At 35.0% G+C, this 16,551-nt stretch overlaps 1 protein-coding gene across 3 annotated transcripts in view; it reads right to left on the bottom strand.

The window, feature by feature from the left end:
- anapc1 (anaphase promoting complex subunit 1) overlaps nucleotides 1–16,551 on the bottom strand; it is an 84,239-nt gene that overhangs the window by 16,236 nt on the left and 51,452 nt on the right. For all 3 annotated transcript variants that reach the window (XM_048203882.1, XM_048203884.1, XM_048203883.1), the window contains exons 31-40: nucleotides 13,797–13,931; nucleotides 13,174–13,256; nucleotides 10,962–11,040; nucleotides 6,553–6,627; nucleotides 3,408–3,478; nucleotides 3,150–3,240; nucleotides 3,006–3,059; nucleotides 2,734–2,927; nucleotides 1,699–1,785; nucleotides 457–574 (exon numbers count right to left, since the gene is read on the bottom strand). In XM_048203882.1, coding sequence (XP_048059839.1) covers nucleotides 457–574; nucleotides 1,699–1,785; nucleotides 2,734–2,927; nucleotides 3,006–3,059; nucleotides 3,150–3,240; nucleotides 3,408–3,478; nucleotides 6,553–6,627; nucleotides 10,962–11,040; nucleotides 13,174–13,256; nucleotides 13,797–13,931 — 987 coding nt within the window. The remainder of the gene's footprint in view (nucleotides 1–456; nucleotides 575–1,698; nucleotides 1,786–2,733; nucleotides 2,928–3,005; nucleotides 3,060–3,149; nucleotides 3,241–3,407; nucleotides 3,479–6,552; nucleotides 6,628–10,961; nucleotides 11,041–13,173; nucleotides 13,257–13,796; nucleotides 13,932–16,551) is intronic.

Raw genomic sequence — 16,551 nt, 5'->3', positions numbered from 1 at the left:
CGTCACGCATGACCTTCCAACATGATTACGTCATGCGTGGAGCATCACAGAGCAGTGCAAGACGAGCATTTGTGGTTAAAAAGTATATAAATGTTTATTTTTTTTAGAAAATGTCCGATGGTTTCTCTAGATAAGACTCTTATTCCTCGTCTGGGATCATGTAGAGCTCTTTGAAGCTGCACTGAAACTGACATTTGGACCTTCAACCCGTTGAACCCCAGTGAAGTCCACTATATGGAGAACAATCCTGGAATGTTTTCCTCAAAAACCTTCTGAAGAAAGAAAGACATGAACATCTTGGATGACATGGAGGAGAGTAAATTTTAATTCTCAAGTGAACTAATCCTTCGCTAACATAAAATATAAAAGCTTATTGTAAAAATAAATAACCATAATAATAGTATATAAATAATTAAATGCATGCTTTGAAAGACGTGCGGCACGTGCAGTGCATACCTTGTAGGTGACATCTAGCAAAGCGTAGCAGGGTTTGAGAGTGTCCACGTCTACAGGCACTAGAAGACGAGGTTCTGCTGCGAGCACAGCCAGGTGGCGCAACGCCTGGAGGTGATATCTTCAAAGAAGAACAGGAACATATGTTTAGGAGAAACGAAACAAGCTGATTTATACTTCTAACCTAAAACTTGACATCCGGCAGCCTGACTGTAGTTCACAACTCAGGAGTACATGTTTCAGTTACTGTCAAGTCAAAAGTCATCTGTATTCTTTGTGGTAGTAGCAGAAATGAAATACAGTCTCCTCAGAAAGTATGGTACACAACAAACTGATGCACTGTGTATTCTGGCACCTTTCTATCAGAACCAGCATTAACTTCTGGAGCAGTTTGAGCTACAGGAGCTCGTCTGTTGGATCCGACCACACATGCATCAATGAGCCTTGTCCGCCCATGTCTCCCGTTCACCACTGTTCCTTCCTTGGAGCACTTTTGACAGATACTGACCACTGCAGACCGGGAACACCCCACAAGAGCTGCAGTTTTGGAGATGCTCTGATCCAGTCGTCTAGCTTCACAATTTGGTTCTTGTCAAACTCGCTCAAATCCTTACGCTTGCCCATTTTTCCTGCTTCTAACATCAACTTTGAGGACAAAATGTTCACTTGCTGCCTAATATATCCACCCACTAACAGGTGCCGTGATGAAGAGATGATTAGTGTTATTCACTTCAGCTGTCAGTGCTCATAATGTTATGGACAGGATGTGGAATAATGCATTTTGTCAATAAAATAAAGAAAATTGGGCATTTTATCCAATTAATCAAAGAAATAATCAGTCAACTAGAGCTAAGATTCAATCAGTATGCAATTTCAGACACAGCTTAGACATTGTTTTATTTAAAACTCAATTATTTTTGTAAAATGTTTCATTTGAAACATTTTTTTTTAAATAAATGCCACTTGCTTTGATGTTCTGTCATCTAATGCAAAGACATTCACACATTTTTAAGAGTGACTCATGTGTGTGAATAATTTTTGGTTCTATTTATGTATAAAAGGACACGTCGACACCATGTAGATGCAGGCAATTAACACAAACACATTCACGATTCTGGGTAACAAGTTTCATTTACAGTAAAAGCGAAAGAGGTTTTCCTCAGAAGTGAAGACAATACAGCCATATTTGCTCATTGTGGCATATGTGTGTGTGTGTGTGTGTGTTAGCAGCTGATGTGCGACAACCTGTTGTCTGTGCTGTGAGCAGGAAAATGAGGATAAAGTGCACAAAGGAGGGCAGCAATGGCAGAATTGGAGGTGCTGAGGGTGTACCTGTAGGAAAAAAAGAAAAAAATGTCAGTGTTTTTGATTGACAGCATATTTAGTGAGGTAAACGTAAATCGCTGAACAATGCATGTGAACTGTCATTGGAAAATTAGCGCAAAAAAACAATGGATTCACAAGCAGCACATTCAATTGTGCCAGGAGGCAATATTTCAGAGTGCGTGTGACACACACAATTGTGTTGCGAGGGGGAAATTGGTCATCCATTGTTCACCGGTACTATTTATGCTCTTTTCAAAGGCCTCACTTAAAAATAATGGGCGAGTTGAAGAGTGCACTCGAACAGGTTCTGACAGGACGAGAGGCTCTTACTGTGCCTTTCATTGACCTGGTTAGAGGTCACATTGTTTTGCTTTAAAAACGCTCAAGAGCCCGAGTACCGGCCCTCCACACTGCTCACTGCATCACATACGTGCGTTTCCATACATTTGTTATAAGCCATTTTTCGCAGCGAGCCATTTCATAACAGAGGAAGTATTATGATAAAAAGCTATTATTATAGACGAAAATACAGTAAAGCTTTATCCGCGGTTATAAATAAACTGTAGCTGACACGTTCTCATGCATTGCTTGGCCGTATACCATCAACCTTTGTCCTGAGGAATCATTCATGCCTGTGTGGGATGAGTTTAATATAGTCCTTAAACCCAGAAACACATTGTGCATTTGCATTTTTCGACCAGTTCCATCAAGTCAATGGGTTTTTGGTTTAATATCTGAAATAAGGTCTGGTTTGAACAAGCTCAAGATACTTATTTTCATTTTTTATTATACAACATAAAATATATGATGCTTGCAAACACTACTAAATAAATGCATAATAATGACTATAAAATGGGTAGTATGGGTAAAAAAGCTGATGTGATATGAATTTCATATGTTTCAGTGAATGGTATTATGGTTTTGGTAGATTAAATCATATCAAACTCAACCAACCTCCCTCCGCCCAAGAAGAGCAGGCCCAGGGCCATGTGATGGGCCATGTGAAAGCCATAGTTCATCTCGCCAAAGGTTCGTTTGTGGAGGAAGCGGCACAGCTGCAACACTTTCAAGTTCCCTGAACCGGCCATGACCATAGAAACCGCCAAGAGGACCATACTCAAGCACGTCTGCAGGTTATACTGCCCTGTCTGGAGGATATGGAAAGATTTTTGACTTTTTTTTTGATGACATCAGGATGGAAGCCATTGATGTCAAACAATACTTACCACCGTAGCCGTAGAGGTCGTCAGACCCTGCATGAAGTTTCGGGCAAATTTGTACTAAAGGGGAAAGAAAATGGTGAGAATATTCAGAGAATGTTCAGAAAAGTCACAGTTAATTCTGTAATGGGGAAGTAAATGTCCTCTTACTAAGCAGTCAAAAGCATCTGAATTTGCAGACCCAGCAAACCGGAATCCCACGGCCAGGCAGCCTCCGGCAATTATATAGTCATGAGCTTGACTGTGGAAACAGTGACAACTTTATTTCTCTCATCCAGTCATCAAAGGAACAAAAACCCTCAATGGAAATGCATGAGGAAGATTATAGAAAACACCTCCAGATGAATGAGAAACAGTCTGTGGGCATAAGGATCAATTCATGAATCGGTAAAAAGAAATGCTACTCACACTAAGGTCTCCATGTTAAGATCCTCAGAGACTGATGTCTGCTCCTGGTTTCCAATGTTTTCTTTGATGATCTGAAAACAGGCTTATTTTTAGCTTTAAACGTATTAAAAGGGCCTGACACTGTCTAAACGACATCATCTCTGTTCATTAACAATGACCGATAATGTGTAAACGCAATGTTAGAAGCCAGCGACGGTAAAATGGAAGACTTTTTGCATTTATTTAAAGTTTTACCCATTTGTGGTTTCTGTAAATGTTTGAGAGAACCTTTGGCATACATTGATAGGATGTTCGTATGGAAGCTTGTTTCCGCCACTAATTAATAAACAGAAAAAAAAAATAAATAATAATAATTAAAAAAAAAAAGAAGGTAATTGCGACCTTTTCTCACAATTCTGACTTTTCTTTTCGCAATTGCAAATTATAAAGTCAGAATTGCGAATTATAAAGTCAGAATTGCAAATTATAAAGTCAGAATTGCATGATATAAAGTCAGAATTGCAAATTATAAAGTCAGAATTGCGAATTATAGTCAGAATTGCAAAATATAAATTTAGAATTGCGTGATAAAGTCAGAATTGCAAATTATAAAGTCAGAATTGCGAATTATAAATTTAGAATTGCGAATTATAAAGTCAGAATTGCGAATTATAGTCAGAATTGCAAATTATAAAGTCAGAATTGCAAATTATAAAGTCAGAATTGCGAGATATAAAGTCAGAATTGCGAATTATAGTCAGAATTGCAAATTATAGTCAGAATTGCAAATTATCAAGTCAGAATTGCAAATTATCAAGTCAGAATTGCAAATTATAGTCAGAATTGCAAATTATAGTCAGAATTGCAAAATATACAGTCAGAATTGCGAATTATAAAGTCAGAATTGCGAATTATATTCAGAATTGCAAATTATAGTCAGAATTGCAAATTATCAAGTCAGAATTGCAAAATATACAGTCAGAATTGCGAATTATAAAGTCAGAATTGCGAATTATAAAGTCAGAATTGCAAATTATAGTCAGAATTGCAAATTATCAAGTCAGAATTGCAAAATATACAGTCAGAATTGCGAATTATAAAGTCAGAATTGCAAATTATAGTCAGAATTGCGAAATATAAAGTCAGAATTGCGAATTATAGTCAGAATTGCGAAATATAAATTTAGAATTGTGAGATATAAAGTCAGAATTGCGGGATATAAAGTCAGAATTGCGAATTACAAAGTCAGAATTGCGAATTATAAAGTCAGAATTGCGAATTATAAAGTCAGAATTGCAAATTATAGTCAGAATTGCGAAATATAAATTTAGAATTGCGAGATATAAAGTCAGAATTGAGGGATATAAAGTCAGAATTGCAAATTATAAAGTCAGAATTGCGAAATATAAATTTAGAATTGTGAGATATAAAGTCAGAATTGCGAATTACAAAGTCAGAATTGCGAATTATAAAGTCAGAATTGCGAATTATAGTCAGAATTGCGAATTATAAAGTCAGAATTGCAAAATATAAATTTAGAATTGTGAGATATAAAGTCAGAATTGCGGGATATAAAGTCAGAATTGCGAATTACAAAGTCAGAATTGCGAATTATAAAGTCAGAATTGCGAATTATAAAGTCAGAATTGCGAAATATAAATTTAGAATTGTGAGATATAAAGTCAGAATTGCGGGATATAAAGTCAGAATTGCGAGATATAAAGTCAGAATTGCGAATTATAAAGTCAGAATTGCGGGATATAAAGTCAGAATTGCAAATTATAGTCAGAATTGCGAAATATAAATTTAGAATTGTGAGATATAAAGTCAGAATTGCGTGATATAAAGTCAGAATTGCGAGATATAAAGTCAGAATTGCGAATTACAAAGTCAGAATTGCAAATTATAAAGTCAGAATTGCGAATTATAAAGTCAGAATTGCGAATTATAGTCAGAACTGCGAATTATAAAGTCAGAATTGCAAATTATAGTCAGAATTGCGAAATATAAATTTAGAATTGTGAGATATAAAGTCAGAATTGCGGGATATAAAGTCAGAATTGCAAATTATAAAGTCAGAATTGCGGGATATAAAGTCAGAATTGCAAATTATAAAGTCAGAATTGCGAATTATATTCAGAATTGCAAATTATAAAGTCAGAATTGCGAATTATAGTCAGAATTGCGAAATATACAGTCAGAATTGCGAATTATAAAGTCAGAATTGCAAATTATAAAGTCAGAATTGCAAATTATAGTCAGAATTGCGAAATATAAATTTAGAATTGCGAGATATAAAGTCAGAATTGCAAATTATAAAGTCAGAATTGCGAGATATAAAGTCAGAATTGCGAATTATAGTCAGAATTGCAAATTATAAAGTTAGAATTGCGAATTATAAAGTCAGAATTGCAAATTATAGTCAGAATTGCAAATTATAAAGTTAGAATTGCAAATTATAAAGTCAGAATTGCGAAATATAAAATCAGAATTGCGAATTATCAAGTCAGAATTGCGTGATATACAGTCAGAATTGCGAAATATAAAGTCAGAATTGCGAAATATAAATTCTGAGAAAAAACATCAGTCTTGTTTCCCTCACAATTGGACATTATATCTCACAATTCTGAGAAAAAAAGTCAGAATTGTGAGATAAAATGTCGCAATTACCTTTTTTATTTTTTATTTCATGGCAGAAACAAGCATCCATAAGTTTAGCATTCAAACATTTCAGAAACTAACCATCAATGTCATCGATACTTGTCTGTTCTTTTTTGCATACAAAAATAAGAAAATAAAAGCAACTAGATTAACAGAAACATTCAGTTTTGTACAAAACTCTCGGAGCGCAGGATGCAGGACTTGTGCAGTGACTGTCTAAATAAACTGGATCTGCAAGAACTGCAACATAGTGAATTTACCTCACTATTAAGAGACACACTTTTGAGATCTCTCAATGACCTGCACACCACCTCTACAGTGAAGTGACCGAACAGTTCCGCATTTCACAACAAGTGTGTGTAAATATTTGACCAACCTATGAACTTACAAGGAAGAGGGAAGCAAAAACATGACCGGAGGCAAAAATGTGCTTCCTCTTTTGAGAAACTAGAAACAGAACGCAATGCGGGATCAGTCCCCGCAGTATGCTAGAGCTCCAACAAACCTGAGGCACATTACTGGTCACCCAATCAGCATTGGGAAAGATCTCGTCCCACATGATAAGACATCTGGCCAGCGTCTGTAGAAAGAACAAAGACACAGCTGCTAAACAATTGAGAGCTTGCTATGAATACACATTTTATGCTGAATTGTTTGTACATCCCTTTCTTTAGAAGCATTCATGTTCATTGGTTAAATCCTGTTTCAAAACCTAGTGAGCTTTTGCTTGCCTACTTGGCAGATGCCTGCTAAGGGACTGATCGCACAAAACATTTTTGCATTTATAAATGTGAGAATGGAATACAGGAAAAAATTTTTTTAAACTTTTTAAACTTAAAACAAAAAAATATTTGTGAGTTTGGCAAAAGCATTTGTATCTATCCACCTTTTATTACAACGAGGAAGCAAGCTTTAAAATTTATAAAGTCAGAATTGCATGATATAAAGTCAGAATTGCGTGATATAAAGTCAGAATTGCGATATATAAAGTCGGACTTGCGAGATATAAAGTCAGAAATGCGAGATATAAAGTCAGAAATGCGAGATATAAAGTTGGACTTGCGAGATATAAAGTCGGAATTGCGAGATATAAAGTCAGACTTGCGAGGTATAAAGTTGGAATTGTGAGATATAAAGTCGGAATTGGGAGTTATAAAGTCAGAATTGAGTGATATAAAGTCAGAATTGAGTGATATAAAGTCAGAATTGCGAGATATAAAGTCGGAATTGCGAGATATAAAGTCGGAATTGGGAGTTATAAAGTCAGAATTGAGTGATATAAAGTCAGAATTGCGAGATATAAAGTCGGAATTGCGAGGTATAAAGTCAGACTTGCGAGATATAAAGTCGGAATTGGGAGTTATAAAGTCAGAATTGAGTGATATAAAGTCAGAATTGAGTGATATAAAGTCAGAATTGCGAGATATAAAGTCGGAATTGCGAGATATAAAGTCGGAATTGCGAGGTATAAAGTCAGACTTGCGAGGTATAAAGTCGGAATTGCGAGATATAAAGTCAGAAATGCGAGTTATAAAGTCGGACTTGCGAGATATAAAGTCGGAATTGCGAGATATAAAGTCAGACTTGCGAGGTATAAAGTTGGAATTGTGAGATATAAAGTCGGAATTGGGAGTTATAAAGTCAGAATTGAGTGATATAAAGTCAGAATTGAGTGATATAAAGTCAGAATTGCGAGATATAAAGTCAGACTTGCGAGGTATAAAGTCGGAATTGGGAGTTATAAAGTCAGAATTGAGTGATATAAAGTCAGAATTGAGTGATATAAAGTCAGAATTGAGTGATATAAAGTCAGAATTGCGAGATATAAAGTCGGAATTGCGAGATATAAAGTCGGAATTGCGAGATATAAAGTCGGAATTGGGAGTTATAAAGTCAGAATTGAGTGATATAAAGTCAGAATTGCGAGATATAAAGTCGGAATTGGGAGTTATAAAGTCAGACTTGCATGATATAAAGTCAGAATTGAGTGATTTAAAGTCAGAATTGCGTGATAAAGTCAGAATTGCGAGATATAAAGTCAGAATTGAGTGATATAAAGTCAGAATTGCGAGATATAAAGTCAGACTTGCGAGGTATAAAGTCGGAATTGGGAGTTATAAAGTCAGAATTGAGTGATATAAAGTCAGAATTGAGTGATATAAAGTCAGAATTGAGTGATATAAAGTCAGAATTGCGAGATATAAAGTCGGAATTGCGAGATATAAAGTCGGAATTGCGAGATATAAAGTCGGAATTGGGAGTTATAAAGTCAGAATTGCGAGGTATAAAGTCAGAATTGAGTGATATAAAGTCAGAATTGCGAGATATAAAGTCAGACTTGCGAGGTATAAAGTCGGAATTGGGAGTTATAAAGTCAGAATTGAGTGATATAAAGTCAGAATTGAGTGATATAAAGTCAGAATTGAGTGATATAAAGTCAGAATTGAGTGATATAAAGTCGGAATTGCGAGATATAAAGTCGGAATTGCGAGATATAAAGTCGGAATTGGGAGTTATAAAGTCAGAATTGAGTGATATAAAGTCAGAATTGCGAGATATAAAGTCGGAATTGCGAGGTATAAAGTCAGACTTGCGAGATATAAAGTCGGAATTGGGAGTTATAAAGTCAGAATTGAGTGATATAAAGTCAGAATTGAGTGATATAAAGTCGGAATTGCGAGATATAAAGTCGGAATTGCGAGGTATAAAGTCAGACTTGCGAGGTATAAAGTCGGAATTGCGAGATATAAAGTCGGAATTGGGAGTTATAAAGTCAGAATTGAGTGATATAAAGTCAGAATTGAGTGATATAAAGTCAGAATTGCGAGATATAAAGTCGGAATTGGGAGTTATAAAGTCAGACTTGCATGATATAAAGTCAGAATTGAGTGATTTAAAGTCAGAATTGCGTGATAAAGTCGGAATTGCGAGGTATAAAGTCAGACTTGCGAGGTATAAAGTCGGAATTGCGAGATATAAAGTCGGAATTGGGAGTTATAAAGTCAGAATTGAGTGATATAAAGTCAGAATTGCGAGATATAAAGTCAGACTTGCGAGGTATAAAGTCGGAATTGGGAGTTATAAAGTCAGAATTGAGTGATATAAAGTCAGAATTGAGTGATATAAAGTCAGAATTGAGTGATATAAAGTCAGAATTGCGAGATATAAAGTCGGAATTGCGAGATATAAAGTCGGAATTGCGAGATATAAAGTCGGAATTGGGAGTTATAAAGTCAGAATTGCGAGGTATAAAGTCAGAATTGAGTGATATAAAGTCAGACTTGCGAGATATAAAGTCGGAATTGGGAGTTATAAAGTCAGAATTGCGAGATATAAAGCCAGAATTGAGTGATATAAAGTCAGAATTGCGAGGTATAAAGTCGGAATTGCGAGATATAAAGTCGGAATTGGGAGTTATAAAGTCAGAATTGAGTGATATAAAGTCAGAATTGAGTGATATAAAGTCAGAATTGCGAGATATAAAGTCGGAATTGGGAGTTATAAAGTCAGACTTGCATGATATGAAGTCAGAATTGAGTGATTTAAAGTCAGAATTGCGTGATAAAGTCAGAATTGCGAGATATAAAGTCGGAATTGCGAGATATAAAGTCGGAATTGCGTGATAAAGTCAGAATTGCCAGTTATAAAGTCAGAATTGCCAGATATAAAGTCAGAATTGCGAGGTATAAAGTCAGAATTGAGTGATATAAAGTTGGAATTGCGAGATATAAAGTTGGAATTGCGAGATATAAAGTCAGAATTGAGTGATATAAAGTCAGAATTGAGTGATATAAAGTCAGAATTGAGTGATATAAAGTCAGAATTGCGTGATAAAGTCAGAATTGCCAGTTATAAAGTCAGAACTGCGAGGAAGCAAGCTTTAAAATATATTTCTGTGAATGTGCAAGACTTCCGATTCGTTAGCAGTTATAGGTAAATAACTAAAAGAACAACAAAGTGCAGTAAACAGTAAAACTATTTGCGCTAAATCAGTGTTCATAATTACGACAAAACATTAACAATGTATTAAGAAATGCCAGTTTGCAAAATCAAGCAGCATAACAAGCTGTTCTGTACAGCTAAAAATAACAATGTGGATGACACTTTAAATTTACAAAAGGCCACTTCTGCTGTTATGTTAAAGGTGCTGTAGAACGTCTTTTCACAAGATGTAATATAAGTCTAAGGTGTCCCCTGAATGTGTCTGTGAAGTTTCAGCTCAAAATACCCCATAGACTTTTTTTAATAATTTTTTTTAACTGCCTATTTTGGGGCATCATTAACTATGTGCCGATTCAGGCTGCGGCCCCTTTAAATCTCTCACTCCCTGCCCCCCCGAGCTCTCGACTATAAGTGCAGTTACACAGTGCATAAACAAAGTTCACACAGCTAATATAACCCTCAAATGGATATTTACAAGATGTTCGTCATGCATGAAACATTTAGAAAGACAATTTACAAATATCACTAAAAATATCATATCATCATGGATCATGTCAGTTATTATTGCTCCATCTGCCATTTTTCGCTATTGTCCTTGCTTGCTTACCTAGTCTGATGATTCAGCTGTGCACAGATCCAGACGTTAATACTGGATCTCATTAAAGGATATATGTGATAATACTATTGAATTTGGTCAAAGAAGATTTCTTGGAGGGCAGCATAAATTACTACTTTTTTGGAAGTCAATAAAGGCAGCATTAAGGTTTTGGAAAAGTGCCAGAAGGAAGTGATGTTTCTGTTGGTTAACAAGCACAGCAGGCTACAATGACCCCATATGTGACCTAAAAAGCCATCGTAAAACATGAGAACACTTGGTGTGACTGAACCCACAGTGAGGTGTTAATGTGTCCCTGTGAGCCCAGAGGCCCGAATTAACTTCTGATGGCTGTCGGCCCTTTAACGCTCTCTCACCCTCAGCAGCAAAAACTCAGGTTTGATGAAGTCCAGCAGGAACATGGTGTCCGGGGCTTTCAGCCAATCAGCTATAGACCTGGAGGAGCCCAGAGACACAGGTGTGAATGTGAGAGAGCAGACAGGGCGAAAGAAGCCAGCTTCAATCTAGCACTGCACTTAAGAACTGAGGAAGATGGCTGCCTTTTTCACACAAAGACACAAAGCATTACATATACATAATTAAACGTGAAGTGTGTGATTTTTGGGATTTTAAAATACTCTTTCCTATCCTGGTTTATTGCACAGAGACAAATATAATTTGTAAGTTGACTTTCTGACGAGTGTAACACAGTAACTCTTTAGATTGTTTGAGGGGCCCAACAACTTCTACATCAACCAATGCAGAGAATTTGGTGTGGAACTATCTGTTTGTTCAACAATGGAAGACAAAAAGGGCAGAAGGGACCGTAAGGCAGTAAATGTTTATGCCAAATTTGGTGGCATTACCAGGGATTTTGAGGTTTGGTTGGTGAGTGATTTTGTTTTGGCACCTTCAGAAAACTGTAACTCGATTTTTCAGTCATTTTTTGTAGGATTACAACAAATCAAACTTCATTTTGAAGTTTTTTTAATAGAAAATGTGATAAACAATAACTAATTTTTGAAAATTTGCTCACTGCGACTCATTTTGCCAGCACGGTTCACGTATATTTGCATAATATTTTTGCTGCAGCTAGTGTGTTGTTGTTATCGTTAACTAAAACTACTACAAATTATTTTTGGTAATTGAAATAAAGATGAAATAAAAAAAGTATAGACATTAGATGAAAAACTGAAACTTACTAATATTACAAAAAAAAAAATGATATAAATATAAATTAATAAATAATAAAAAAAAACTAAATATATATATATATATATATATATATATATATATATATATATATATATATATATATATATATATATAAAAAAAATATATATATATATATATATATATATATAAACTAATAAATGTCACAAAAGCACATAAAATTAATAACATTAAAATGAAAATATAAAAATAAAAGCCAATTAAAAATATTATGAAACACTTTAATAGTAAATATACACGTGACCTGTGCTGGCAAAATGAGTTGCAATGAGCCAGTTTTCAAAAATTAGTTATTGTTATTTTCACATTCAAAAAAACCTTCAAAATGATGTATGATTGGTTGAAATCCAACAAAAAAAAAAAAAAAAAATCACTGAGCTACACCCGTTTGGTAGAGTCAATTTTGAGAAAAATAGAGTTCAAATTTTCTGAAGGTGCCAAAACAAAATCACCAACCAATCCTTGAAGGGATAGTTCACCCAAAAATGAAAATTATCCCATGATTTACTCACCCTCAAGACATTCTAGGTGTATATGACTATCTTCTTTCAGACGAACACAATTGGAGATATATTTAAAAAATATTCTGGCTCTTCCAAGTGACTCCAGGAGGTTAATAAAGACCTTCTGAAGAGAAGCGATGGGTTTTTGTAAGAAAAATATCCATATTTAAAACTTAACTATAATAAATAGCTTCCGACAGATGACTGTACACAAGTCGAGTTCCAGTGTAAGACTGACCTCTGACCCCACGCATGACGTAATGACGAACGCAGAAGCTCAGAGGATAGTGCAAAACACCAAATTAGAAGTCTAAAACATGAATTTTTACAGAGAAATGTCAGAGGATTTCGATATAAGAGAAGAGGAGCTTGAGTTTGTTTGAACCGCGAAAGGCGTCTAAACTTACGATACTCCTACATTCTGCATCACACATCAGGTCAGAGGTCACTCTTCTGCTGGAACTCGACTTGCGTACGGCCATCTGCCTGAAGCTATTTATTATAGTTTATAAAGTTTTAAATATGAATATTTTTCTTACAAAAACCCATCGCTTCTCTTCAGAAGGTCTTTATTAACCCTCTGGAGTCGTATGGATTATATTTATGATGGATGGATGCAGTTTTTGGAGCTTCAAAATCTCGCCCCCCCCATTCACTCCCATTATAAAGCTTGGATATTAAATATATCTCTGATTGTGTTCGTCTGAAAGAAGATAGTCATATACACCTAGAATGGCTTGAGAGTGAGTAAATCATGGGATAATTTTCATTTTTGGGTGAACTATCCCTTTGATGTGTTTTTAGAAATATAGAAATATAACTAAAGTGAGTGAATAAACAAAATAAAACTCACCTATTATTTGTTTTCAGGTAAATCATGGCTAGAGCAAGTGTTGCACCAGGACAGGTCACGTCCACATTGATCGTGTCTCCCTCCTAATAAAGAACATCACATTTACTCTGTGTTGACTTTATTAGATAACACAACAACACTATTAATTTATAAATATAATGAAAGATGCAAAATTTAAATAAATAAATAAAACAAAATAAAAAAATAAATACATTTTTGTGCATGAAAACATACTTATGTGTAATTCACACCAATAATATCAAATCAATGTTAAAAACTGTGCTCAGGTCAGTTATATAAATCTGAATCTCATTCTATTTTAAGTCTACTAATTACTATTCTGCATCTTGTTTTTGCTAATTATATATAATACATAATATATATACAGTATAATTAATATATATATATATATATATATATATATATATATATATATATATATATATATATGGAAAGCAGCATACTTCTTTTGTGTATTGTTCACATTGACTTCAGCACTTTAGCAGTGTGTTTTGAACAAACCCTTCCGTTCTCATACAATAATATAAACTCGAGCGTGAGCACAGGAGAGGTGTGGCATCATTCTCAGCACAGATGAATATCTGCCGTCCTCATGACTCCACCTTGATCTGATAGCTGGGAGACTTGTGCTTCTCTCTGTTGATACCGGCATGAGTGCGGCGATGACCTCCCACCATGTACTGATAGAGCTGCTCCGGCACGTTCAGGTCGGTCATCCCGATCAGGTTACTGCCGTGCTGCGGGGAAGCGGAGAGCAAACAGCTGGTGAGCGTGGGAATAACTGCGGCTCCATCTCTCAGACGCTCACAGTGCAGGATTCTCCTGAATGAGCTTTTCTGATAAACACACCTTCATCACTGAAGGCCGTTCACACCAAAGAAGAACTATTTATTCATCAGTCTCTCAGGATCACTGTGAAGCTATCACGCCACGCCCTAGCAACCAAACAGAGTACCCTAGCAACCGTTTAACAAGACCTATATCTCTGCATCAGAACATCGTAGAAACATGGGGGTTGGCTCTTTTGACTCGTGTTAACAAACATGCTAGTCATGCTAGTGAGTGGCTACATGCTAATAATAATTAGCTAACGGTCAAAACATCAAAAATGATGAGTAAAACATACTAACAACATGCTAATCGTGTTAACATCATGCTAACATGCTAAATGTGTTAGCATTATGCTAACAACCCTAATTGTGTTAACATCATGTTAACAACATTCTAATCGTGTTAATGTTAACATGTTAATTGTGCTAAAAAAATGCTAACATGCTAATCGTGTTAACACACCAATAGTCTTAGCATGCTAGCAACATGACAATTCTGTTAGCATCAAGCTAACAAAATGCTAATTGTGTTAACATAATGCTAACAACATGCTAACCGTGTTTGCATTATGTTAACATCATGTTATTTTGTTAGCATCATGCTAGCAACTAACAACATGTTAATCGTGTCAACATAATGCTAACATGTTAAATGTGTTAGCATAATGTTAACAACCCTAATTGTGTTAACATCATGTTAACATTCTAATCGTGTTAATGTTAACATGTTAATTGTGCTAAAAAAATGCTAACAACATGCTAATCGTGTTAACACGCCAATAGTCTTAGCATGCTAGCAAAATGACAATTCTGTTAGCATCAAGCTAACAACATGCTAATTGTGTTAACATAATGCTAACAAAATGCTAACCGTGTTTGCATTATGCTAACATCATGTTATTTTGTTAGCATCATGCTAGCAACTAACAACATGCTAATCGAGTCAACATCATGCTAACATGCTAAATGTGTTAGCATCATGCTAACAACCCTAATTGTGTTAACATCATGTTAACAACATTCTAATCGTGTTAATGTTAACATGTTAATTGTGCTAAAAAAATGCTAACAACATGCTAATCGTGTTAACACGCCAATAGTCTTAGCATGCTAGCAAAATGACAATTCTGTTAGCATCAAGCTAACAACATGCTAATTGTGTTAACATAATGCTACCAACATGCTAACCGTGTTTGCATTATGCTAACATCATGTTATTTTGTTAGCATCATGCTAGCAACTAACAACATGCTAATCGTGTCAACATCATGCTAACATGCTAAATGTGTTAGCATCATGCTAACAACCCTAATTGTGTTAACATCATGTTAACAACATTCTAATCGTGTTAATGTTAACATGTTAATTGTGCTAAAAAAATGCTAACAACATGCTAATCGTGTTAACACACCAATAGTCTTAGCATGCTAGCAACATGACAATTCTGTTAGCATCAAGCTAACAACATACTAATTGTGTTAACATAATGCTAACAACATGCTAACCGTGTTTGCATTATGCTAACATCATGTTATTCTGTTAGCATCATGCTAGCAACTAACATGTTAATCGTGTCAAGATCATGCTAACATGCTAAATGTGTTAGCATCATGCTAACAACCCTAATTGTGTTAACATCATGTTAACAATATTCTAATTGTGTTAATGTTAACATGTTAATTGTGCTAAAAAAATGCTAACAACATGCTAATTGTGTTAACATAATGCTAACAACATGCTAACCGTGTTTGCATAATGCTAACATCATGTTATTTTGTTAGCATCATGCTAGCAACTAACAACATGTTAATCGTGTCAACATCATGGTAACATGTTAAATGTGTTAGCATAATGCTAACAACCCTAATTGTGTTAACATCATGTTAACAACATTCTAATCGTGTTAATGTTAACATGTTAATTGTGCTAAAAAAATGCTAACAACATGCTAATCGTGTTAACACGCCAATAGTCTTAGCATGCTAGCAAAATGACAATTCTGTTAGCATCAAGCTAACAACATGCTAATTGTGTTAACATAATGCTACCAACATGCTAACCGTGTTTACATTATGCTAACATCATGTTATTCTGTTAGCATCATGCTAGCAACTAACAACATGTTAATCGTGTCAACATAATGCTAACATGCTAAATGTGTTAGCATCATGCTAACAACCCTAATTGTGTTAACATCATGTTAACAACATTCTAATCGTGTTAATGTTAACATGTTAATTGTGCTAAAAAAATGCTAACAACATGCTAATCGTGTTAACACGCCAATAGTCTTAGCATGCTAGCAAAATGACAATTCTGTTAGCATCAAGCTAACAACATGCTAATTGTGTTAACATAATGCTAACAAAATGCTAACCGTGTTTGCATTATGTTAACATCATGTTATTCTGTTAGCATCATGCTAGCAACTAACAACATGTTAATCGTGTCAACATCATGCTAACAACATCCTAAATGTGTTAGCATCATGCTAACAACCCTAATTGTGTTAACATCATGTTAACAA

Source organism: Megalobrama amblycephala, linkage group LG10, assembly GCF_018812025.1.
Source record: "Megalobrama amblycephala isolate DHTTF-2021 linkage group LG10, ASM1881202v1, whole genome shotgun sequence".
Taxonomy (NCBI): Eukaryota; Metazoa; Chordata; class Actinopteri; order Cypriniformes; family Xenocyprididae; genus Megalobrama; species Megalobrama amblycephala.
Note: the sequence above shows the minus strand (reverse complement) of the source record. Positions and strands in the feature narration are given on the sequence as shown.